At 43.7% G+C, this 25,034-nt stretch overlaps 1 protein-coding gene across 1 annotated transcript; it reads left to right on the top strand.

Annotated features, from left to right (window-relative positions):
* The first annotated feature begins 7,244 nt into the window (after positions 1 to 7,244).
* anxa4 (annexin A4) lies at positions 7,245 to 24,187 on the top strand. The gene is made up of 13 exons (XM_018734405.2): positions 7,245 to 7,327; positions 10,743 to 10,789; positions 11,287 to 11,374; positions 13,287 to 13,381; positions 13,526 to 13,639; positions 13,840 to 13,930; positions 17,099 to 17,178; positions 17,702 to 17,758; positions 17,839 to 17,932; positions 20,411 to 20,506; positions 23,225 to 23,283; positions 23,453 to 23,575; positions 24,029 to 24,187. Exons 2-13 carry the CDS (start codon positions 10,781 to 10,783, stop codon positions 24,086 to 24,088), a joined length of 966 nt encoding a protein of 321 aa, XP_018589921.1. The 5' UTR covers positions 7,245 to 7,327; positions 10,743 to 10,780; the 3' UTR covers positions 24,089 to 24,187.
* Positions 24,188 to 25,034: the final 847 nt, after the last annotated feature.

Genomic DNA, 25,034 nt, shown 5'->3' with positions numbered 1-25,034 from the left:
ATGGAGCCAGTGCATCGAGTAGGAATTATGGGATATGAATTATAGGCCTGGATATAGGTGTAGTCATTTAGTTAAGTATAACGATGCCATAAACAGGAATTTACATTCATTCAAATGATACAAACTGGATTTTGCTGATTTGTTTGTTATAATAATGGCATTCAGTCTAACATAGTCTAACAGTATTTGTCAGCATCGCTCATCAGTTGTTAACATTTAAAAAAAAAAAAAAATCTTCAAGCAAAACAGGACTAGAAATACAAAAACATAACTAAAAGGCCAGAATAGCATTACTGGCCAAATCACATCTCTTCTTAGTCACTTCTTCCACTCTTCCGACCAGCCATATGCAGCAGCTGGCCTTCATTAAGCATGATTACACAGGGCAGAGCCTGCCCGTTGTCTGTCAAATTCAGCCCTGCCTATGTTATGGCTCCACCTCCTGCCAACTCACCACTCTTAATATGTGGTAAACATAAGAGTACTTTGAAATTTCATATAACATATTAGGTACTGTAGCACACAGCACCATAGGTTTGGATAAGGTGATGAAAACAGCATTCATAACCAACAATTTATTATAACACCAAGGATATAATGCTTTTGGTCTGCGGAGGACCCCCTCTTTCCTCTAGGTCCTGCACTTACAGCCAGCCTTTCCAGCCTATGACCCTGCATCGGTGTGGAAAGGCCTGAAAGACATCACAAATTACAAGACACCACCCCCTGGCACCATGTCAACTCAACAACTAGCCGACGATTTGAATGAGTTTTATTGCAGGTTTGATAAACCCTGTCTCACACCCTACACCCATTCAGACCCTCTCTCCACGAATCAATTAACACCTTCCCTCCCCCTGCACCTTTGATCTGCGAAGAGGAGGTGCATCGGGTCTTCGTCAAACAGAAGACAAGGAAAGCACCAGGCCCAGACAGTGTCTCACCGGCCTGCCTAAAAACCTGTGCTGACCAGCTGGCCCCTATCTTCACAAAGATCTTCAACAAATCACTGGAGATGTGCGAAGTTCCTTCCTGCTTCAAATGCTCCGCCATCATCCCCATCCCAAAGAAACCCAAAATCACAGGATTTAATGACTACAGACCTGTCGCCTTAACGTCTGTGGTCATGAAGTCACTTGAAAAACTGGTGTTGGACTACCTGAAGGACATCACTGGACCCTTGCTGGACCCCCTGCAGTTTGCTTATCGAGCAAACAGGTCTGTGGATGATGCAGTCAACATGGGACTGCACTACATCCTGCAACATCTGGACAAACCAGGGACTTATGCGAGAATCCTGTTCGTGGACTTCAGCTCAGCCTTCAACACCATCATCCCACACCTCCTCCCGTCCAAATTAACCCAACTCTCTGTGCCCACCTCCATCTGTCAGTGGATCACCAACTTTCTGACAGACAGGCAGCAGATAGTGAGGCTGGGAAAATTCTCATCCAATACTCGCACAATCAGTACTGGAGCCCCCCAGGGATGTGTGCTCTCCCCACTGCTCTTCTCCCTGTACACCAACGACTGCACTGCAAAAGACCCCTCTGTCAAACTCCTGAAGTTTGCAGATGACACCACACTCATTGGCCTCATCCGAGATGGCGACGAGTCTTCTTACAGACAGGAGGTCCAAGAGCTGGCTGTCTGGTGCAGTTATAACAACCTAGAGCTGAACACGCTCAAAACAGTGGAGATGATCGTAGACTTTAGGAGAAACACCACAGCATTATCCCCACTCACCATCATGAACAGCACTGTGGCAACAGTGGAGTCATTCAGGTTCCTGGGCACCACCATCTCACAGGACCTGAAGTGGGAGCTCCACATAGACTCCATTGTGAAGAAGGTCCAGCAGAGGTTGTACTTCCTTCGCCAGCTGAGGAAGTTCAACCTGCCACAGGAGCTACTGATGCAATTCTACTCCGCAGTCATTGAGTCCGTCCTCTGCACCTCTATAACTGTCTGGTTCGACTCAGCTACGAAGTCAGACATCAGAAGACTGCAGCGGATAGTTCGGACTGCTGGAAGAATCATCGGCACATCCCCCCCAGCTCTCCAAGAACTGCACTCGTTCAGAGTCAGTAAAAGGGCTAGCAAAATCATTCTAGACCCCTCACATCCAGGCCACTTCCTCTTCGAACCTTTGCTATCTGGCCGGCGCTACAGAGCACTGAGCACCAGGACAGCTAGGCATAAGAAAAGTTTCTTTCCTCAGGCCATCTACCACATGAACACCTAAATCTCTCCCCTAGAGAGTAAACCAGTGCAATACATAATGCTATTTATATTTGTATTTATAACTATTTATCACATCATATCTCTTACTCACACTCCCTTGCATTTGTATATAGTGACTATTTTTGTATATTGGGTACTTTATATTTTTAAATATTTTTTGTCCCTTGTTCACATACTCTATCTTCTCACCTGTCTTGTCACTGTCATTCTGTCTGTGCTGTGGTAGTTCCTGTCACCAAGACAAATTCCTTGTATGTGTGAACATACTTGGCAATAAAGCTCATGCTCATGCTCATTCTCATGCTCATGCTACTTAAGCCCACAGACTCTCTTCCAAAACACGGAAATACGGTCACCCCATCATTTTCCCCTTAAGTGCCCCCAGTAGTTACACACGCTCATTTCACATTATCTCCCATAATGCAACTTATTTACACAAAACAGCTTCCTTTTTAAATACCACTGACGCGGGTCGTCAGTTATCCCCCCGTCAAAAAAAATAGCAGCGTCCCTGCTGCTGCCTGCCCCACACCAGTGTCCCAATGTCCAGCGCTGTCCTCACGTGCCTCCAGTTGGAACGCAGGTCCTGGACGTTCAGCGCTGGTAGTCAGGGCGAGGACACTCGCAGCAGCCCCCCATGCATGACAGCACGCTCGGGGGTTGAGGCAGCCATCCTTGTCCCCTGTCCGGCCGGCCTTGGTCCCTGCACGACTCCCTCACTCACATGTGGCACGTCCAAGACATGGCAGCGCCCATGTGCCTTTTGTCGCCACTTTGCACTCCCCGTTGCTGACCGGCTTCCGTGGGATCTTCGTGCTGATTCCCCGCAGCAGCTCCGTTGTCGGGGGGGGGACACCGCTCTTGCACCCCCCGTCGTCTCGCCGTGCGCCTCGCCGCTCGGCCATCTTCCAGCGGAGGACCTGGCAAAGCCCACCTGCTTGCCGTTCACACCTCTGTTGATTCGCCGCACGCCGAGCCCGCCGCAACGCTCGTAAACTCGGCTGCTTTTCGCTGTGCAGCCCTCCTCTTTTTGTGGCGTTCAACCCGCTGCGCCAGTTCAGCTTTAAAATGCTTGCTGGGGTTGCAGGCAGGCTGGACGCATCCTCCACGGGCGAAATCGCGTCGGCGGGTTTGCTCACCTCCGTTACGGAGCCGTGCCTGTCCAGAGACAAGGCATGCTGCTCCACGTTGTCGAGCACGTCATCCGACCCGCCCGGGAAAGCGGCGCTCACTGCGGGGCAACTCTCCTCAGCCCCAGCTGACGGCGTTTCGCTGCCTCTTCCTGCCGCTCCTACTGTGGGCACAGGGAGACCCCACTCAACCTGCTCGCCCGTTTTCAGTGACACCTCGCAGCTCTTCTCTGCCATCTTCATCACAGCACGCGCTTCCCGAGTCCCCCTGGACACCCGTGCTTCCCAACTGCTCCTCCGCTGAAACCTCCACTGTTGCAGGCGTTTCTTCTGCCGCACACTGTTCTTCCGTCCTGCCAGCTTTCAGTGTTGCGCTTTTCCTGTCTTTGCGCTCGGCATTCAGCTGCTCTTTGATCCAGCCTCTCATGGTCCTGCCCCATCCCACTCCTGACACCAATGTGGCACGCAGCGCCGAAGGGTTAAAAAGGGCAAACAGGGACACGAAGGCAGCATTCATGACGAAGGATTTCTTAGAACACCGACACAAGGGAAATAATACTCTTGGTCTGAGGACCCTGTTTCCTTTAGGACCTGCACTTGCAGCTAGTCTTTCCACCCTGGTTAGCACCCCAAGGCTCTCTTCCAACACACTGAGAAACACGGTCACCCCATCATTTTCCCCCTAAGTGCCCCCAGTGATTACACACGCTTATTTCACATTATCCCTCATAATGCAACTTATTTACACAAAACACCTTCCCCTCTAAATACCAGTAACACGAGTCGTTACAGTACTATATACAACATGCTATATGCTTGTTATGCTTGACTTTGAGTGTCACATCTTCTTCAGCCATTGGAGAGATTTAAATAACCTTTCTTTGAATATAGTCAAATACACAGAGATATGTAAAATACCCTATTCAAGCTTTTACAGAAGCTTTAGATTTCAAATCATTAGTCCCAGATTGTTGTGGAAATAGACAGACAGTATGTGTAAAGCTGTGCTCTGAATAACTTCTGAAGAATGTCTTAGGAAAACACTTCAGTGGTTCAAATGACAAAATGACAAACACTTCTGGCCAAAGCTGGGGTGAAGAAAGCTTCTCTGCAAGCAGATTTCAACACATACAATACAACACACACTGTTTTTAAGCAGCAGTAAATACAGTTTCCCCATGAGGCCACTAGCATTCTGTACTTTACAGCTTGTAGATGGGAACCCCATACAGACAAAGCACAGTCAATCAGCTTACTACCATAATTTTAAAAAAAAAGTTCTGGAGGGAAGTTAGGGGTGTTTAGCTGGGAATGAGGAAGTATATTTACTGCTTGGCACCTGGGAAGTGGTGGCTAACAGGTATAAAAAAGGAATTACATTTAAAAGACAAATAAAAAAAACTGATAATCATTTGAACCCAGATAGCAATTCCCATGGCAGAATGCTAACAGCAGATGCTGACTTTCAAGCAATATATATTTACCTAACACCTTTTGTGTGGATGTCAACACAATATTTTAACAACCTAACTCTGAACAAACAGGTGTTAGAACCTGAGGATAGATAAAATATTGATGTTTATGAGGCCAACTGAATGTGAGCCACAGGCTCCTCTTAGGTCGAGGAGACCCTCTTTGTGTAGTATGTTTTTGATTAGACTCCAGCACAATGGGGGGTTTCTATTGCATACAGTGAAAAGGCCTCTTCTCCATTACTGAATATGGCTTTTGTGATGTCATTAATATTCTCAATTCACTAATAAAGCCAGTATAGCCCACTTGTGTATATTATATCACTCCATCTGCATGTAGAACTGTGCGTTACAGAGTCATGTAATTAGGCAACAGGTGGCACAGCAGTTTAAACCACTGCCTTGCAATCAAAGGACATGGATTCAAATCCCTCCTCCTATTGTAGTTCTGTTGATCAAGATACTTACCCTGAACTGAAACAGTAAGAATTTCCTTGCTGTGTAAATGGGAAACAGTGTAAATTATTTAGTGTACAAACCCCACTTGATTTAGAGAAAAATGTCAATTAAATAACTAAATGTAAGGAAGTATATGCTTTCTGTAGTGATTACTACATAAATAATACAGACAAGGTAGTATCAATTATAAAGAATATTATAGAAACAAAATAATACAAAATGTATGCGATTACAGTTACTTTCTGGGCTGCATTAAGGTTGATTCTCACCAAAGCTGCTGCCAGGAGATACATCACAAAGGGCCAGAGAAGGAGTCTGTGATCCCAGCAGAGAGAAGTGAGTTCACAGCTCATTTTGGCCATCTTGTTCACCCTTGTTGGTCAGTGTCACCATCACAGGTTTTCATATTTTGCAGCAGAGATCTCAGCCACATGCTGGTCTCAGAGGTGAAACAGAAGACTATTTGGTTTCTACAGCAGCTTCCTGACCAGAAACTATAGTGCATTTTGAACAGTAATTTCTATGTACTTGTCCTGAGCAAGGCTGTGAGCTGGATCCTATCCTGGAATCATTGGGTGCAAGGTTGAGGGAGGTACTTCCCTCAACCTTGAAGATCTATTACTATTCTTTAGTCACCCGCTGACACCTTGCTGACTTACGATGTTGGATTTGTACATTAAGTGAGATACAAATGTGTGCCTTTTTCTAGAACAGGGTAATTTGTACTATGTTAGTAAACTATACTGTTACTACAGGGGGCGCAGTGATGCAGCGGGCTTGGCTGGGTCCTGCTCTCTGGTGGGTCTGGTGCTCGACTCATGGGGTGCCTTACGATAGACTGGAGTCCTGTCCTGGGTGTGTCCCCTGCCCCTCTTGCTTTGCACCCTGTGTTGCCAGGTTAGACTCCAGTTCACCGTGACCCTGCTCGGGACAAGCCATTTCAGCCAGTGTGTGTGCGTGTGTGTGTGTGCATTATTACTACTATTTTACTATATTTATTCAGGGTAAGTCCCTTACTGGCTGCTGTTACAGTGGAAAGAAACTTGGAACCTTCAGATTGAAGGATGACCTAGAATACTACAGTACCTGTTGTGCTTTAATCAATTTAATAAATGTAATCTATTTTTTGTCCGGAGGGGGGCGCAGTGGCGCAGTGGGTTGGACCACAGTCCTGCTCTCCGGTGGGTCTGGGGTTCGAGTCCTGCTTGGGATGCCTTGCGGCGGACTGGCGTCCCGTCCTGGGTGTGTCCCCTCCCCCTCCGGCCTTACGCCCTGTGTTGCCGGGTAGGCTCTGGTTCCCCCGTGACCCTGTATGGGACGAGCGGTTCTGAAAATGTGTGTGTGTGTGTGTGTGTATTTTTTGTCCTTCATGTTATTTGTAGTATCTTGATTTTAAGAATTTACTCTTATTATACTGTTAACATGAATATTTTAGCTTTCTGAGACTTATTTCATTTGGTCTTAGTAGGACTTTATGCAGAAGTCTCTGTCTCTCTTCGTGTGTGAATAAATGAACCAATTTACACCAGTAGGTTGCATAGTGGCTACGGCTGCTGCATTTTACCTAAAGAACTCAGGTTCAAACCCCATCCTTGCTGCAGTACCCTTATCAAGGTACTTACCGTTAGTTTACACAATTCAACTATTCAGTTGCATAATTGTGAATCATAATTTTTTTTTTAGCAGAGAAGTGTCAACTAAATAAGTAAATGAAACTATTCGATTTCAGACACTGTCTATGAGGTTGATGAGCCTCTACATGGTTTTACATGCATGGTTAGAGGATCAGCACACACTGTCTGCTGTGGAAGATCAGTGACATCACTTTTGTCCACGAGCTTTTAGCAATGCTCTCCCAATTGTCACTGCAAAGGTTTCACCATGCTCTCCCAGCAAAGGGTGAATGCTTGGGAGGAAATGAAACCGGAGCTGTCATCCATCCACACCCACACGCCGGTGACTCATAAAGCCCGCTGATCGTCCATAAGCTCCTTCATCTGAAGGATCTTCCGCCTGCTCCAGGTGGGTCCACACACTCTGTGTGTTTCTGCAGCCGATCGTTCAATCTACACCGACCTAATTTACGCGTTTCCCCTCTGCTTCGTCACTCCGTGCCGTTCTACGGTTCTTCCTCGCCCTTCTCAGTTCTCCATGATCTAACTAACTAACTTGTCTTAGTTCTCCGTAGGGACACGGCAGAGGAAGTTCTCTACTAATAGTCTAAGGTTTTGCATTAAAATAACAACAAATACTGACAACTAAAAAATTAAATCGCACTTATTTCCGCGAAAGTTTTGCTTGCTTGCTATGTTTGTTAATTATTTCTCATAAACCCGGTAGAGGCGTGTCTTCTCTGTGGGGAGCGGCCGTGTGTTACTTGTAACGGAACACACGGACTCACTGTGTGTGTGTATATGTATGTGTATGAAGTTAATATGCGTCTGTTACACACTGTGTGTGAAGTTATATTGCGTTTTTTACAAGTTGCCGTGTCGTGTGTGTTGCACTATGTATGTAAGCGTGTAGTGCACGATGCTGCTCTGAGTGTGAGTACAATTATTACACTATGTGTGAAAAATGTGTGGTAGGTTACAATCTGTTACTAAGTGTCACAGCACAGTGTGTAAAATCACATTTTCAAAGTTAGTGTTTCATAGGATCACAGTGCGGTTACAGTGTATTTGAATGTTTGGCTCCACCTCCCATGTGGGGAGATCGTGGCGCAAATGGATGTGTGTCCTCCGAGGCTGAAAGGAGTTCAAGAGGTGGTACGGTGTGCGAGGGCAGCATCTGCTCCGGGACCCAAATCGTGGCGGAGAGCAGGGGTATTCATACCCAAAGAGAAAGATGTGGCAAAAATAGGGCAATTTAAGCCAATTTGCCTTCTTAATGTTGAAGGGAAAATATTCTTTAGTGTTGTGGCGCAGAGGTTGTCTGGTGTCTGCATATTTCTTCGCAAACAATTTAATTGACATATATCTGTGCAAAAAGCAGGAATTGCAGGATTTTCAGGCTCTCTAGAGCATTGTAGTATGATCTGGCACCAGATCAAGGAGGCCAAGACGAAAGGTAAATACCTCCACGTGATTTTTTTTTTTTTTGGACTTGGCGAATGCCTTTGGTTCAGTACCACATGCTTTGTTGTGGAAGGCATTTGATTTTTTAAGTCCCAGAGTGTTTTACAAGACTGGTTAAGGTGTATTTTGAAGACATCCAGTTTTATTTTTGTACCAAACAATACACTGCATCTTGGCAGCGGCTGGGGATTGACATAATGGCCAGATGCACAATCTCGCCTTTGGCTTTTACCGTGGCTATAAGGTCTTCGAAATGGGTGGTTGGGGTTATGAGGCTGAAGGATGATTCTTGCCTCCCGCCAATCAGAGCATATGGACGATATGACCGTGCTTACTCCTACTGTCCCGTGTACTCGTCGCTTATTAACAAAGCTAAATGGAAATCTAAAGCTGGCCAGATTGAAAGTTAAACCTAGCAAGTGCAGGAGCTTGTCAATAGTCAAAGTTATTGCAGAAGAATTTTCCGATTGATGGGGAAAAGATCCCGTCAGTGGCTGAAAGGCCAATTAAGAGCTTGGGCAGATGGTATGATTCTTCACTAAGTGATAGGGAACAGGTAAAATGATTAAGGGAGGATGTAGTGCAAGCAATTAATAAGATTGATAAATCTTTTTTACAAGGGAAGCTGAAGGTTTGATGCTTGCAGTTTGGTTTATTGCCTTGTATTAGATGGCTGCTAACAAGGTTTCTGTGTCAGGGGTGGAAAGACTGGAAGGGGTTATGAGCAAAGCTATAAGGAGATGGTTGGGGGTTCCTCATTGTTTGAGTAGTGTGGCTTTGTATGGAAAGGGAGTCTTGGAGTTGTCACTGACTAGTCTAGGAGAAGAATTCAAGTGTACCAGAACTGCTTTAGAATTGACATTGTCAAGCACAAGAGACCCAGTGGTGAGATCGGTTCCTGTAAGTTTTAAAAATAGGACGTAAGTGGAATCCACGGGAAGCTGTTGCGTATGTGCAGACAGCGCTTGAGAACAGAGATGTACTCGGTCAGGTGCAGGTAGGTAGGGCGTGGCTCTGTGCCGGCGGTCCAATAAAGTTGTGGAGTAAAACTAAGTTGCCAGAGTGGAGAAAGATGGTGATTGGTTTTAGCTGCGAACAGGAAGAGGAGATGAAGCGGGCAACTGCGATGTCACATTGTGTGCAGGGGCGATGTTTGGCTTGGGAGCAGGTGGAGAAAGGGAAGATCAGCTGGCATGATCTGTGGGCGATGGATGTCGGTCGTATTAAGTTTCTCATTGGAGCCACCTACAATGTTCTTTCTACTCCACAGAATCTTAGTCGCTGGGTAGGTACGGAGTCGACTTGCGACTTGTGTGATGGTATAGCCTCTTTGAGGCATATTTTGTCTGCGTGCAAGGTTAGTTTATCTCAGAGAAGATATACCTGGAGGCAGACCGGTGGAGATTGGTGCAAGAGGGTTTGTTGCAAAATCAACCATGTCGCTGCTGTTGGGTTTTGGTTTTAGGGGTCAGTTGTTAAGAGCAGTGATTTAAAAACTCCTCAGAGGTAGCGGAAAGATCCGGTCACTGGTTGTGGATGAGGAGGCAGCAAGATATTTGGGAGAAGCAGACTTGAGCGGGAAGTACTTGCTTATGTGAACATCAAATGGTGAGTCTTGTTGTCGCCTCCATGTACTGATGCCGTGTGTTGGTTGGTTTGTTGGTGGTTAAAGTATGGCTAGGGTGGGGGGTTTTTTTTGGTGGGTGGCGTCACCAGGATGGCACCGCGGGCATGGAGGGGGGTGGGTCTGGGATGCCAGATCTTGCCGTTAATCCTTCTGGAGGTGTCATGGGCTCAATTCAATGAAACATCAATGAAGGAAGGTGCCCACTTGACAACCCCAGTGAAGTGCTTGCGGTGGCTCCTGGTGAGTAGGGTGGTGCTTGCCCACGATGTGGGCTGATTTTTTTTTTTTTTTTTTTTTTTTTTTTAAGTAGAGGGAGCTGTTATGGGATGGGGGTGAGGGGTATGTGAGGTTTTGGGAGGGATGGAGTACTGGTGACATGGTTGGTTTGTGTCCAGCCCCCTTGATTTTGGCACGAGGGGTTGAACATCTTTCCCTGTGTATTATTGCATGCTTGTGCACTGTGTCATTTAGTGAAATGGTCATCGTTAGAAACAGTGACTATAACTTGAATTTAAGGCTGTCAGCTTTAGGAAGGTGGATGTGACCAATCTGGAAGGCTAGCTAAGTAAATTGTGACATGTTCTGAAGACACTTTTGATTTTAAATAATCTGAGTGTGCTTTGGAAATGATTTACTTTTAGATGTATATTTCATATAATGAGTGATTGTGTTGCATGGCAGCCTGTGTTGCCCCAATGCACAAGGTCACATTATTCCATTTGTTTACTTTCAGCTGTCTCCCACCACATCCTTTGAAACCTACTTGTTACCATGGCAGCGGTAAGTGCCACTACAGTGATTGCAGATGTGCGTGCTTGTGTGCGTACTTAAGAATCACATGTCTGCAACTATGTCTTTCATCTAATGTAATGCACAAATTGTATTTTCTCTGAGATGTACGTTGCTTTGGAGAAAAGCATATGCTAAATGAATAAATGTAAATATGTGTGAGTTTAGCAATATATTTGTTTATTCATGGATCAAAATGTTAAATGTTGGGTTTTTCTGCAACTGTACCTTCTTATATCGCTTGTTATCTTCAGTCATGCTGCTTGAACCCAAGATGGAAAGCCATGATAAACTAGTTTTACTATTGTTTAAACAGCACTGGTGTCATTTTATATCACTTTTCCACATACCACAAACATTTGCATTGAATGGATCCATATACAGCTACCTGATGTTGACATGCAGCAGCATATGACCAACCATATAAATGTTCACTGAGCCTGAGTGCAGAAGACCTTATGTGAGGTATTTTGTATGTCACTCTGCAGTTGGGCAACCAAGGAACTGTGACAGAAGCAGCAGGCTTCAACCCTGAGGATGATTCCAAGCGCCTCAGGGAGGCCATGAAGGGAGCAGGTAAGCGGTGTCATGGTGGTTTACCTCCTGTTGCTTATCAACAAGGGTGGTGCAGGTGGGTCCACGTGATGTAACTGACAACAGAAATTCACCACTTGATGTCAATGAAGTAATGCTGGTATACACTGGCAGTGGGCAGAAGTTTTAATATTTTAACTCTGGGATTGTGTTCCAGCTTATTTGACCCAATTATAGCTTTAATCCATCATAAAGATGATTTCTTTTATTTGATTGCTATTATGCTTCATGACATCAGGCATCTGAACATGTCTGTGGTGTGTCTGGTTGGTTGTGGTCAACTGTAGGAATTGAACAGGTGAGACTATAATAAATCCCAAACCAAGGAGTCTGCACACTCTTGTGCACCGTGTGTGGATTATATAAGCACCTGAATGGTGTCATTTCAGGCAAATGAGGTCTACTGACCATAATTTCCAAAAAGTGTAGATCTGCTGATAATGACTAGGAATGAAGTTGGTCAAAAGGTGTAATATAGCATTAGGTGATTATCTGTTTATCGATTTATGTTCCATTTATAATTGCTTTGCAAAGAGTTATGCACCACACAATTTTGGATGGGAAGACTAAAATAGGAAACTGTATTGAATGCAACATAAGGGTTAATTTTGTGCAAATCCACACTTCTTTCAAGGCTGTTTAAACAAGGCAGATGTATTATAAAATGGGTCCACTAGAGTTAGAGGGAAATCATTAAAAAAATGGTACCTTGTCAGACTTCAGGAGAAAGAATATGAAATATGCAGTCCTGATCCATGATGATTCCAGGAGGAGGACTTCAGCTTGTTTCCTCATGACCCAGAATAACTTCTCCTGTCCTGCCAATAACAGTTGTCAGATTTCCCTCTTCACTTTCTCCTCCTTTTCTTGGAAAAAAGTACTGTTTATAGAACTGGACTTAAATAGTTGTAGACAAGTAGTTAAGGGACTGAACCTGTGACATAAAAAGACCAGTCTGGGATACGTTAGTCACTTTGGTCAGTAGAGTCTTCTAGAGCAATGAAGAAAGAAGTGTTTGTGGATGGAAAAGGCTCTGTTGTGTATAAATTCCATTCTGTGGCGCAAACCCCTTGGCATTGGGCCTGGAATGCCAATAGCGTCCACATGACAGTAGCATGAGGTATAATAGCATGTGCCTCCAGACAGACAGCAGACAGTATGGCTGTACCAAAGGATGCTGGGGAAATGTGTAGGTCTGAGACTCGAGCATTGTTCCTGCATTTTTGCAGGAACTATTCTGACACCTTTTTTCAAGGTGAAAGCATAATGTGTGGTTATTGTGAGTAATTCTTATTGTGTCAATTCAGAGGAAATGCCTTCATCAAGAGAGCAAAAAGTAGGGGCTTAAACTTGGGTCCTTCAGTTGCACGGAGAAGTGTCTAACCCCTGTATCACCTGCTGCCTTGAAGGAAAAGGTTATTCAGGCTGTTTAGGCCTCTCAAAGCCTAGGAAGAAAACCCTTTCTCTCTCCAGACCAGCATGGTGTTTGTAGATCTTTGCATTGTCCACAGTAAGTGTGTTTGGTCTGTAGAGACTTGGGAAAGGGAAGGTGGGCATGACAAAGCTGGCATTCTGCCATAACTTCCTCACAATAACAGGTGTATAAACATAACTTGTATTTCTGTATATACAATTTTTTTTTTTCTTTTTTTTTTTTTTTTTTTTTTTGACGAAGTGTCGCTGTGAAAACAAGTTGTCCTATAGATCTAGTAAGCACACCAGACTTTTGTGGCATCATATTTTTCTGGTACCTGCTAGTGAATTATTTAACAGTTGGCACATGGTGATTGCGTGTAATTACTTTTATGTGGTCTCTGTGCAATAACTTACTCTTGTTGGGCTTTTCTTGCGGAAGTGAGGGTAGGGCCAGTTTTCATCATATGCCTTTTGTTAGGTACCAATGAGGCCACCATTATTGAGATCCTGGCACACCGCACCATAGCCCAGAGGCAGAGCATCAAGGAGGCCTTTAAACGATCAGTGGGGAAGGTAAGCACCTCCTGCCATCCCAAATCTTCTTTGACAGAGAAAGGTTGGGATTGGTGTCCATGTGCTGTTCTTGGGTTGTCTACCATGATATCCCTTTGGAGCAGACAAGGCCACTGATGCCTTTCTTTTGTTGTGGTTCCTTAGGACCTGCCAGATGAGCTGCGCTCAGAGCTGACTGGAAACTTTGAGAAGGTGGTGCTGGGCTTGCTGATGCCTGCACCTGTGTATGATGCCTATGAGCTAAGGAACGCCATAAAGGTCAGGGGTCAGAAAAAAGAGAGGACATTTACCAAGCTAGGACTTGATAAGAGTGATTGGGTGTTCACTGTTAATGATTAACACAGAGGAGAGCAGGTAGCAGGAGATTGGGGATCTGTATTTGAGTAGATGGGCAGGTAGAAGAGGAGTTTGTGTTTGTGGGTGAATATTGCTGACGAGGAAATGCGAATCTCTTGCAGGGTGCTGGCACAGATGAGGCCTGCCTGATCGAGATTCTCGCCTCTAGAACCAACGATGAGATTAGGGCTCTGAGGACCTGTTACAAGACAGGTTTGTATTCCTTCCCTTTGTTTTTGTGGCTTTTGTAGAGAATTTCACAGAGATGTCTCAGGTGTGTTTTAAATGCAAAGCATATGCAGGCATTTTGATGCACTTATTTTTGAATGCAATAAGATGCAAGTTTACTGGATTGTGGTTCATGCAACGATCCAATGAACCTAAAATTAAAAAGGATTTCTCTGCAACTATTCTTTTCTTAAATAATGACCCAGACTCCTTTCTTGATGTCATGGTATATAGACTATCCACTTTTACATTTTTGGCAAAGAAATGTATTTTAGTGTTATGGTCTCCACCTGACCTGTAAACATGTGGATGACAAGTTTTTAAATCTCGCCCACTTGAAAAATTTGACATTTGATTCGCACAATAGCTCAAATGAATTCTGGAATATCTGAACACCCTTCTGAAAATTACTGGAGAGTGCTGGATGATCATACCAGTGATAAATTGTAACCTTTGACCCTGCACCCTCTTACTCTATGTGGATATATTTGTTTTTTCTCATTCTACTGTCTATCTCTATGCTGTTTTGACCCTGTGTATAGAGATGCACATAAACTTACTAAACATACTTCTACCTCAGTTGCTAGCATAGGTAGTGTTCAAGTTGGGGAGCTCCACTCCGACAACGCATTGGGCTGCCTAGACCACACGATGCAGATCCTTTCGCTTGGCGGCTGTGCAGCTGGCATACTACACAATGGCACAGTTAGTCAAGATGCTCGCAATGGCAGTCCTGTAAAAGTTTAGCAGGAGTTCCTGTGGGAGCTGAGCCTGTTTCAGTTTCCTGAGAAAGAAGAGTATTTGTTTGGGCCTTTTTGACCAGGTGTGAGGTATTACAGGTCCATGTCAGCTACTTTGACACATAGACTCCAAGGAGCTTTAGGCTTTCCATGCTTTCCACTGCTTCTCCATGTATGTGGAGGGAGAGGAGGTGGTCTGTCTTCTTTGTTCTCCTGAAGTTCAGAACCATCTCCTTTTTCTTAGAGGTGTTAAGGGCCAGGTTGTTCTTACACCACTCAGCCAGATGTTCCACCTCAAGCCTGTAGGCCGTCTCCTCATTGCCTGAAATCAGCCCAACTATCGTGATGTCGTCTGAATTTAATTATGTAGTTGGAGGTGTGGTGCAGTCGTGGGTAAAGCGTGTGAAGAGCATGGGGCTCAGCACGCAGCCCTATGGAGTTCCTGTGTTTAGGGTGAGGGTGGAGGAGGTGTGGTTACCAATTTTGACTTCCTGTGGTCAATTTGTGAGGAAGTCCATGACCCATAAACACAGAGAAGAACCTAGGCCCAGGTTGTCCAGTTTGCTGACCAATTTGTGAGGGATGACAGTGTTAAATGCTGAGCTAAAGTCCACAAATAGCATCCTCACATAACTATTTGTTTCCTCTAAGTGTGTCAGAGTGGTGTGGAGAGCTGTTGTGATGGCATCCTCTGCGACGCGCTTTGCTCGGTTAAGCGCTGAACAAGCTGAAGTCTTTCCCTGCACTTGCACTGTGCCATCTCCCCCAATGTTGCCATGTGTGCTCGCAGTCAGCTAACAAGACATCTTTCAGAAATCTCTAAACTTTTTACAAGCGTAAACTGCCATCTGTCATTGTAATGAATCCTAAAGAAAGAAAAGTTTTCAAGTTCTAAAAGTTTTTGAAAAGGCAAATGGAAGCCTTGCCTCAAAATCTGAATCGACAAAAATGAAGGCTAGTATTGTTATGCAGTATCATTACAAATTTTGAGTTGTTAAACAATTTTCATAAAGACAATTTGAGTGGGCACTTGTAACCATCCCTAATAAATAAAAGTAATTACGTTATCCAAATTTTCCTGTAATAATTGTCTTTATACAGTACTTTTTGCTTCTGAAAGTGATCTGCAGTAAAATGTGTATGGGTTTCAACATTAAACAAAGAAATGCACAATAAATCTCCCCTTTTCAAATAGTAAAAAGATGGAAAAAAAAAAAAAAATTGCACCAGAATGATTATAGAATTAATATTTTTAATAATCGCTTGTTCAGGTTACGGATGTAGTGGTCTGGAACCAATTGCAGAAGCACAGGGGAGGCAGGGAACACCTCAGGTGGCCTGCAAGTCCATTAATGCACACATACTGAATTGTGAACTGTAGGAAGAAACTAGAGCACCAGGTCGATAACCAATAGGAAGAACAAACTCCCTAATCGTAAAGACTGCTGTTATGAGGCACAAGCGCTACCCACTGTGCCACAACACTATACAAGGAATAAAACCAAATAAAAAGAGATCGTGAGGGAGAATCAGTGAAAACTGGGTAGAAAAATTGAGCTCACAAATCTTTTAAATATGAGCAGTTTTGACCATTGAGGTCTTATGATTTGATTAAATGTGTCCAGAGCAGATCTGAAATTCTGAATGTGGCTTTCAGTTATATTTTGTCCTTTTTTTTAAATGATTGATCATGGATTTTGCATGATTGGTGGGGGGAAAAAAAATAGAAATGTATGGGTAAGGAGTACATTGTAAATCAGTATCAATTAAGTTTTATGATAATTTACTTCACAAGCAGATTTTTAGTTACGAATTGTTATGTAAGGGTGACTGCAGAGGTTACCTGTAACTGAAGAGGTTGGAACACAAATCAAAGGCCCATTTATTCTAAATCTTGTAATGATTTGACTCAATTAGTTTGATTAGATCAACATGCCTGGAGGAGCTCAAACACAGCAACTAGAAACTTCTCAGAAATGGCAGACTAACCATATGTTTTTTGATTAACCTGCCTTTGGTCAGGGGTGTGGTTGCGCAGTGGGTTGGACCGGGTCCTCCTCTGTGGTGGGTCTGGAGTTCGAGTCCCGCTTGGGGTGCCTTGCGGCGGACTGGCGTCCCGTCCTGGGTGTGTCCCCTCCCCCTCTAGCCTTATGCCCTGAGTTGCCGGGTTAGGCTCTGGTTCCCCGCGACCCCGTATGGGACAAGCGGTTCAGAAAATGTGTGTGTGTAATTTCAAGCATAATAGCCGTGACTCGTGAATGTGATTGTAGGGTGAGTTCTGCAGTGAAACAAGTTACATACTTTGCATGTTCATCAGCAAAATGTGAACTTTATGCAGACATTGAAAAGTTCATTAGGACTGAGGGGTTTTTTTTTTTTTTTTTTTAAATTTCTTTTTTGATGTTCTACTCAGAATATGACCGCGATCTGGAGGAGGACATTTGTGGCGACACATCTGGAATGTTCTGTAGGGTCCTGGTGTCTCTACTCACAGTAAGCTGATGCAGACAGTCCCATGATCCTTTGGTTGCCACCACACTATAAGATGTTGCTCTTCCATACATGAGCAGTGAGCATCTTCTCTCCACAGGAAACTTGATTCACCACAGGAAGCAATGTACTTCTATGCCAGACTGTTTAGTATATGTGTGGTTTGGTTCTGTCTGAAAGAATATAAAACAAAGAAGTGTTTAATTTTGTGTAGCAATACCCTTCTTTCTTCCTTTTTCCATATAACTTTTTGGGTTGAACTGTTGTGCCCAAAATTCGGTTACAAACCAACATGTCTTCTGTTCACATGACTCTATAGCACATTTACCAGATGTAAATGTCAAGGGCTACATTCCTCCATCTTCTCACTAAGCCTCAGCACTGAACTACTTGGACTTTTCACTCTACTCAACCTAATGAGATATTTCCTGAGATGTTCAACCTTAGGATCAGTAACATTTGTATGAGGTAAAGGGACACTTGACATCATCAGTCAGCTGACTAACTGATTTTCTGCATTTGTCAGGCTGGCCGTGACGAGAGCACTACAGTCAATGAGGTGCAAGCGGTGCAGGATGCCAAGGTGGGAGCTGAAGTTTTGTAGAGGAATTGTGAGTGGTGGGTGTGGGTGATTGAAGCTTAGCTTTCTGCTGTTCCGAGCAGGAACTCTACGAGGCTGGGGAAGCACGGTGGGGCACGGACGAGGTCAAGTTCCTGACTGTGCTCTGCGTGAGGAACAGAAACCACCTGCTGCAAGGTAAACCATCACCCTCGCTGTTCTAGTCCTCTCACACCACCCAGGCGCTGTGAGACAGCAGCACTACTCGCTGTGCCACGGTGCACCGCATATGCACTCACTCACTCACTCACTCACTGACTGTGCATTACCAGTTCACCTGAACTGCATGTCTTTCAACTGTGGAAAGAAACCTGAGTACTTGGAGGGAACCCACACAGGTATGGGGAGAATATGCAGACTCCACACAAACTGAGTGGGGATCAAACCTAGGCACTGCAAGGCAGCAGTGTTGCGTACTGTGCTGCCCTGGGTGTTATGTACTGAAAATAAAATGATAAAGAATCATCAATTATGTATCAAAAGATTCTCAACACTGACCCCTGGTGGTGAGCCTTCTGAACATGTCCTCCTGCTGATGATGCAACACCTCATCATTTACTTTGCTTCTTTTGATTTAGGATGTACTTTTCTCCAAATTGACGATGCAAAATGCAGATATACATACACATATGCACTAGTGTGTAAAGTTTTGGAATCACAAGAAATCTTCATGTTTTTGATAGAAATTGATACTTTCATTGACCAAGGTAGCATTAAATTGATCAGGAAGGATCATCATTAAATTGACAATGTCATAATTTTTTTTAAATTTCATATAACTATTCTATGCATCAAACTCCATTCAAAGTGTTATTTGTGAAAATTGTAAAATAATTCAATTTGTCAAAGAGTCCTCCATTTGCAACAATTACAGCTCTGCAAATCTTTGGCATTCTAGCTGTAAATTTCTGAAGATATTTAGGGAAAATTTCAGTCCATACCTTCTGCACCTCTTCCTAGAGGTGCAACTAGCTTGTAAGGCATCTAACCTTACTGTGAAACTCTTCCCACAAGAGCTCGATAGGATTGAGATCTGGTGATTGTGCTGGCCAGTCCATCAAAGACAGTACTCTGACTTCCTATTTCTTCAGCTAATAGGTTTTTTGTGAATTAGAAGTAAGTATGCTTTGACTTGTTGTCCTGCTACATGATGAAATTTGCACCAGTGGAGTGCTGACCACAGGGGATGGCATGATGTTGTAAAATAAAGTGGTAACCTTTCTAGATGTAGATACCTTTGTATGAAATCCATTATTCCATGCACTCTATGTAAATCGCCAGCTTTACCAGCACCAAAGCAGCCCTATACAATTACTTTCTTCTGCTATGATTGACAGAAGGCATCAACCACTTCTCCAACTTTCATTTACTCTGACTTCCTAATTCTTCAACAAAAGTCTCCTCCTTGATCCAAAGACTTTAAACTTAAACTCATCCATCCATAATACTTTATCCAGTCATCCACTGCTCAGTGTCTTTGTTCTTTTCCCATTTTAACCTTCTCTTTTCATTTGCCAGTTTCAGATATGGCTTTATCTTTGAAACTCATCAGAGTTGTCTTTTCACTGTTTGTTCATGACACTGGTATTTTAGTGTATACTGTTTAAAAAAAATCAACCAATTGAGGACCTGGAAGTTGTCTGTTTCTGAAAGTACAGACTCCAATGTACTTATCCTTTTGTGCAGTTGTGCTTCTGGGCCTTCTCCTTCTATTTCTGTTCTGGTTAGATCCAGTTTTCCCCCTTTTCTCAAGGCAGTAGCAGATACCTTTGTGTGAAATGTTCAGTTTCTTGCCAGTCTGATGCATGGAATAACCTTCATTCAAAACAACAGCAGACAAAATGTACTGAAGTGTTTCTTTAGAAAGCTTTTTCCTTTTTTTTGCTAACTTTCAACCCAGAAATGTGCTTTAGGAATGCCACTACATTGCAACCCAAGGAAAGACAATTTACTTGTTTTCGTGAAAATAATAATGGGTTTTAGCTGTGCTAACACAGTTACAAAGGTTTTCTACCATTAGGCCCATTACCATTAGACTCTACATTAGGACACTGGAATAATGGCTGCTGAACATGGGGCTTTGCAGTCATATATGAATAGTAAATTATAAATCAGTAATTTCAAGCAAGGGGGCGCAGTGGGTTGGACCGGGTCCTGCTCTCTGGTGGGTCTGGGGTTCAAGTCCCACTTGGGGTGCCTTGCGACAGACTGGCATCCTGTCCTGGGTGTGTCCCCTCCCCTCTCCAGCCTTATGCCCTGAGTTGCCGGGTTAGGCTCTGGTTTCCCGTGACCCCGTATGGGACAAGCGGTTCAGAAAGTGTGTGTGTGTGTGTGTGTGTGTGTGTGTGTGTGTGTGTGTGTGTGTGTGTGTGTGAGATTTCAAGCATAATAGCCATTTGCAACATTAGTAATGATCCCTTGACTACACTTTAAAATAAATTTAATGGTACTTTGCTTAAAGTTAGTTCTTTCAAAAACATTAACATTTCTGGGTGCATCCAAACTTTTGAACACTAGTGTAAAGCATTAATAATCACAAGAAATGTCAGCGAGACTTATACCCTTTATGGTTAAATCTCTCCTCTTCATACCACTCACTGCTACTTCTCCTCACAGTGTTTGAGGAATACCGTAAGATCTCTGGCAGGGACATTGAAGACAGTATAAAGAGGGAGATGTCCGGCTGTCTGGAGGATGTCTTACTAGCCATCGGTGAGTATGATCCCCACTTTGTCAATCACAGCCCTGCCCTGCAGGGGGGCATGGGCCTCGTGGTATAATTTGAAAAGGCTCTTGCTGGATTTCTTATGTAGCACATTTCCACTTTCCACACACCTGTGTATCTTCTGAAGGATGAAGCAACAGATTTAGGATGTGACAAATGTTACCTACTTAGATTTACAGATTTTTAGTCTCTTCATCCTGAAATTTCACTACTCTATGGCTTACTGCTCCAGACTTGAGGCTCTCAGGCTGCAGTGAAAAAGTACATTCTTTTACATTATTTATATATTCTCTGTATAGCAGATGGATAGCCTAGAGGTAGCATCACCAACTTTGGCACAGGAGACCATGGCTGAATCCCAGTCAGGGCAAGCATCCATTAAGAGTCTCCAGACTTAGACTCCTAATGCTATACACAAGCCTACCTTGGAAAATGAGCGAGAGAACCGTAACTTAAGCCTTACCAGCTCAGACATTTGACCAGATTAACAAGGTCTGTGTAAGGTGTTGGGGAACCAGGACAACCTGATGACAAGTAGGCTACTGGAGTAAAACATTGATTGACATGGACTGAGAACATGTATTTGATGGAGAGCTACTGTAACAACAGACCCAAGGAGAAGGGTTATATGCACCGTATTAGGGAACTATGGATGAGCAGAAGACAAACATCCACACTAATCAAGAAGCACCTAGTAGCTCAATGCTCAAACATCAATAGAAGGAAGCTACTGTCACAGCTAGAGATTGAGAGACTACAACAGAATGGCCATGGCACTCAGCAGCATGGAAATGAAGGGCTACTCCTGATGGAGGACAGTAAGGTTACAGAACCAGCTGACACAAAGCTACTGACCATGACAGCTGAATCCTCTGAGCTGACCACAAGAATCATGGCCAGACTGAATACAGTCAATCCCCTGCCTCACTGCCAAACTATCATCAAAACAGATGCTTGCAGGTATCAACATAACTCTACTCCCTATCCCCACAACTTCCATCACAGAAATCAATGGACTTCTATATGCCATTGCAACAGTTATCCTGGAGATGCTGGGCTATAAGATTGAGACTGCAGAAATGCAGAGAGTGCCTCTGGTGGAGAAGAAGGTGGGAGGTCAAGATCAAAGAAATCCGGAGAGATGTATTGGATTCAGTAGTGTTTTGTACACTACTGAAATATTCAGAATTTCACTTTGCAATCCAAAGTGTTTTACTCATCCCAACTTCAGTGACCACAAGAAGGAATATGAAACTACAAATGAAAAAATTTAATACATGTGGTGTGGTGCTGAAGGTTAGTGGGTGACAGAGCCATTAGCCAGGATGAAACAAGAAGCATCCAAGAGTACATCAGGAAGATGGCCCTCCAGGAAAAACTGAGTGAGTTCCTCAGGCAGCAGAAGAGGGTGATGAGGAAGAAGAGGAAACATCGTGGAAGACCAAGCCCCTCCATGGGCTCTATCATCAACAGATAGAGGGAGTGGATGACATCAAGAAATCTTGCCAGTGGCTGGAAAAGGCTGGCCTGAAGGACATCACAGAGGTTCTGATCATAGCAGCACAAGAACAAGCCCTAAGCACTAGATCCACAGAGGCTGGAGTCTACCATAGCAGACAGGATGCGAAGTGCAGGCTGTACAAAGATGTCCCTGAAACAGTCCAGCACATAGTAGCAGGGTGTAAAATGCAAGCTGGGCAGCGTACACCGAGAGGCGTAATCAAGTGATTGGGATAGTGTACAGGAACATCTGTGCAGAATATGGACTGGAAGTCCCTAAGTCCAAATGGGAGACACAACCAAAGGTGGTTGAAAACAGCAGAGTTATGTTCCTGTAGGATTTCAAGTTCCAAAATGACAGGCAGTTGCTGGCCAACCAACCAGACATAGTAATGGTTGATAAAGAGAAGAAGAGGGAAATTGTGATAGATGCAGCAATCCCAAAAGACTGCAATATCAGAAAGAAGGAGCATGAGAAGATCAAGAAGTACCAAGAGCTGAAGGAAAAACTGGAACGGATGTGGAAGGTGAAGTCCAGAGTGGTCGCAGTAGTAATAAGAGAACTCGGGGCTATGACCCCCAAACTGGGAGAGTGACTTCAGCAGATTCTGGGAACAACATCTGAAGTCTCTGGCCAGAAGGGTGCAGTCCTAGGAACAGCTATGATACTGCGCAGAACCCTCAAACTCCAATGACTCTGGTAGAGGACCTGAGTTTGAGGAAGACACACACACCACCTCATGTGGGGGTGAAAGGGAGATTTTTAAAAAATATATAGCAAGAGCAAAGTGCTCATCCAATTATGGCTACTTGAAGCTGCCACTCTAAAGGGTCCAAAATTGAACAAAGTTTGCTTTGACCCTCAGAGCTACTGAATCCATTCAAATATTCAAGAAGGATCTCTAACCCCTTTCTTTCAGGGCTACTTCTCTCCTGATCATCCTGACTGCTACATCAATGATCCTAATGCCATTTGCTATGATTGTCTATGTATTTGCCATTTCAATGTCATTTTTATAGGGAGATGTGTGAGGGATGGGAACCAACAAAACGGTGGTGTTAGACAAACAAGCCGTGTTTTGATTATCCTGTGTCTAAAGATCTTTATCTGCTGTTGATGCATTTATTACTCTAAATTGTGAAACACTTTGGAGAAAAGTGTCTGCTAAATGTAAATGATCAGAGCTGAATGCTGTGCTCCACAGTGAGGTGTATGAAGAGCAAGACGGGGTTCTTTGCAGAGCGCCTATATAAATCCATGAAGGTAAACATTTACCTTCTTCTATTACTTGTTATTCACAGTGATGCTGAGTAAAAGTTCTTAAATAGTAAAATAAGCAGAATTAAATTAACTCTGAGTACATGAATCCCTGCATGATCACATGAGCTCATTTAACTGAGTTTTTATGACAAGGCTGAGTTGTGCTGTTCAGGGTCTCGGTACTACAGACAGCATCCTGATCCGGGTCATGGTATCTCGTGCTGAGATTGACATGGTGGACATCAAGGCAGAGTTCCTCAAGATGTATGGCAAGACGCTCTACTCTTTCATCAAGGTGAGGAGCAATTGCCATCAGTCATGGTTTCTGAAAGGGTGACTCTTACAGATATGCGTACGTACACACACACACACACCCACACACACACCTCAGGCTGTGGTACTTCACTTCAGATGGTGTGGTGTGTGAGTGCATCTGGTAACTGTTTGGAAATGCCTACAAGCCAAACACAGCAGCTGTACAGAGATTAGTGTGGGCCTGGTGACTCTATTAGCAATAATCTATTCGCAATAGTTTCCATGGAGTCAGTTTTCCCCAAAATGCTCCAGTAGCTTTGAACATTTGCCTGTCGTTCGTTACCAAACCATCAACCAGTGTAAACATAACCAAGACAAAGCCAGCAGTGAAGAGTTATTGTGGAAAAGCCTTAGAAAGGTCATTATAAAGCAGGAACATAATGTGTTGGAGAGACTCCTGACTGGTCTTCTGACAGTGTTTGTGTGTTGCCAGGGTGACACTTCAGGCGACTACAGGAAAATCCTGCTGGAGCTCTGTGGGGGAGAAAAGTAAGGCAGCTTGTAACTCTGACATCATTGACAAGTGCCAGCACTTCTAGTCCCCATTTCTGGTGCTTTTTCAAATCTGGTGATTTTTGTTTGTCATAAGGATCAAATAAAAAGTTGTCTTTTATCCTTGTGTCATTATTGAAGTTTAAGCTATAACCAGGTAAGCAATTTCTTAGTTTTTTTTTAAACTTATTTTTATTCATTCTCCTCCTTTTTACACAATATGCAGTAATAAAATATACCGTTTGTCCACTGACCAGACTGCATGTGCACATGCGCCAACAAGTAGCATAATTACTCTGTCCCACTGGGAGTCATGCTTGCTCAACAACTTTGAGTTGCATTTTTCAGATGACAGAAATTGAAAACATGGCCACTTTCCTTTTCATGGTGCTCACTAGAAAACGTGTTCTATAGGATGCTACGAAAGTCTGAGAACCCTTTCACAGGCTTTTTAATTAGAAATTAATGTAGGTATAATTATCTGTATTCTGGCATTAATTTCACACATCATTGGGTTTTAAAGTCACAATAGTTGATAAACATAGTGCCATAAACAGTTGTGCCTTTTAAGTCAATACTGAACATGTTCAGAAGATAGTATGTGCAGCATCTTGTGCAGAGGTTAGTGCTGCTACCTTTGGACTTGATTTTAGGTTCAAGTCCCTCCTACTGTAATACATTTGAGCAAGGTGCTTTCCTGAATTACTTCAGTAAAGAAAAATTCCTTGGCTTTAGAAATTGGTAAATAACCAATTGGTAGCTGAACACTTTAAGTTTCTTTGGAAAGTAGCATCAGCTAAATGAACAGATGTTAAACCATTCACTGTCTGTGTTGAGAATATGGTATATTCACACATGCACATTTTCTGAACCGCTTGTCCCATTCGGGGTCATGGGGAGCCAGAGCCCAACTGGGCAACACAGGGCATAAGGCTGGAGGGGGAGGG

The sequence above is a fragment of the Scleropages formosus genome, chromosome 6 (assembly GCF_900964775.1).
Source record: "Scleropages formosus chromosome 6, fSclFor1.1, whole genome shotgun sequence".
Lineage (NCBI taxonomy): Eukaryota > Metazoa > Chordata > Actinopteri > Osteoglossiformes > Osteoglossidae > Scleropages > Scleropages formosus.
Note: the sequence above shows the minus strand (reverse complement) of the source record. Positions and strands in the feature narration are given on the sequence as shown.

What these genes read in the sequence shown, in the direction of transcription:
- anxa4 (XM_018734405.2), top strand. An exon ending in TTAAACGATCAGTGGGGAAG is followed by an intron (nt 13,382 to 13,525) that starts GTAAGCACCTCC and finishes GTGGTTCCTTAG; the next exon opens with GACCTGCCAGATGAGCTGCG. An exon ending in AAGCGGTGCAGGATGCCAAG is followed by an intron (nt 17,759 to 17,838) that starts GTGGGAGCTGAA and finishes TGTTCCGAGCAG; the next exon opens with GAACTCTACGAGGCTGGGGA.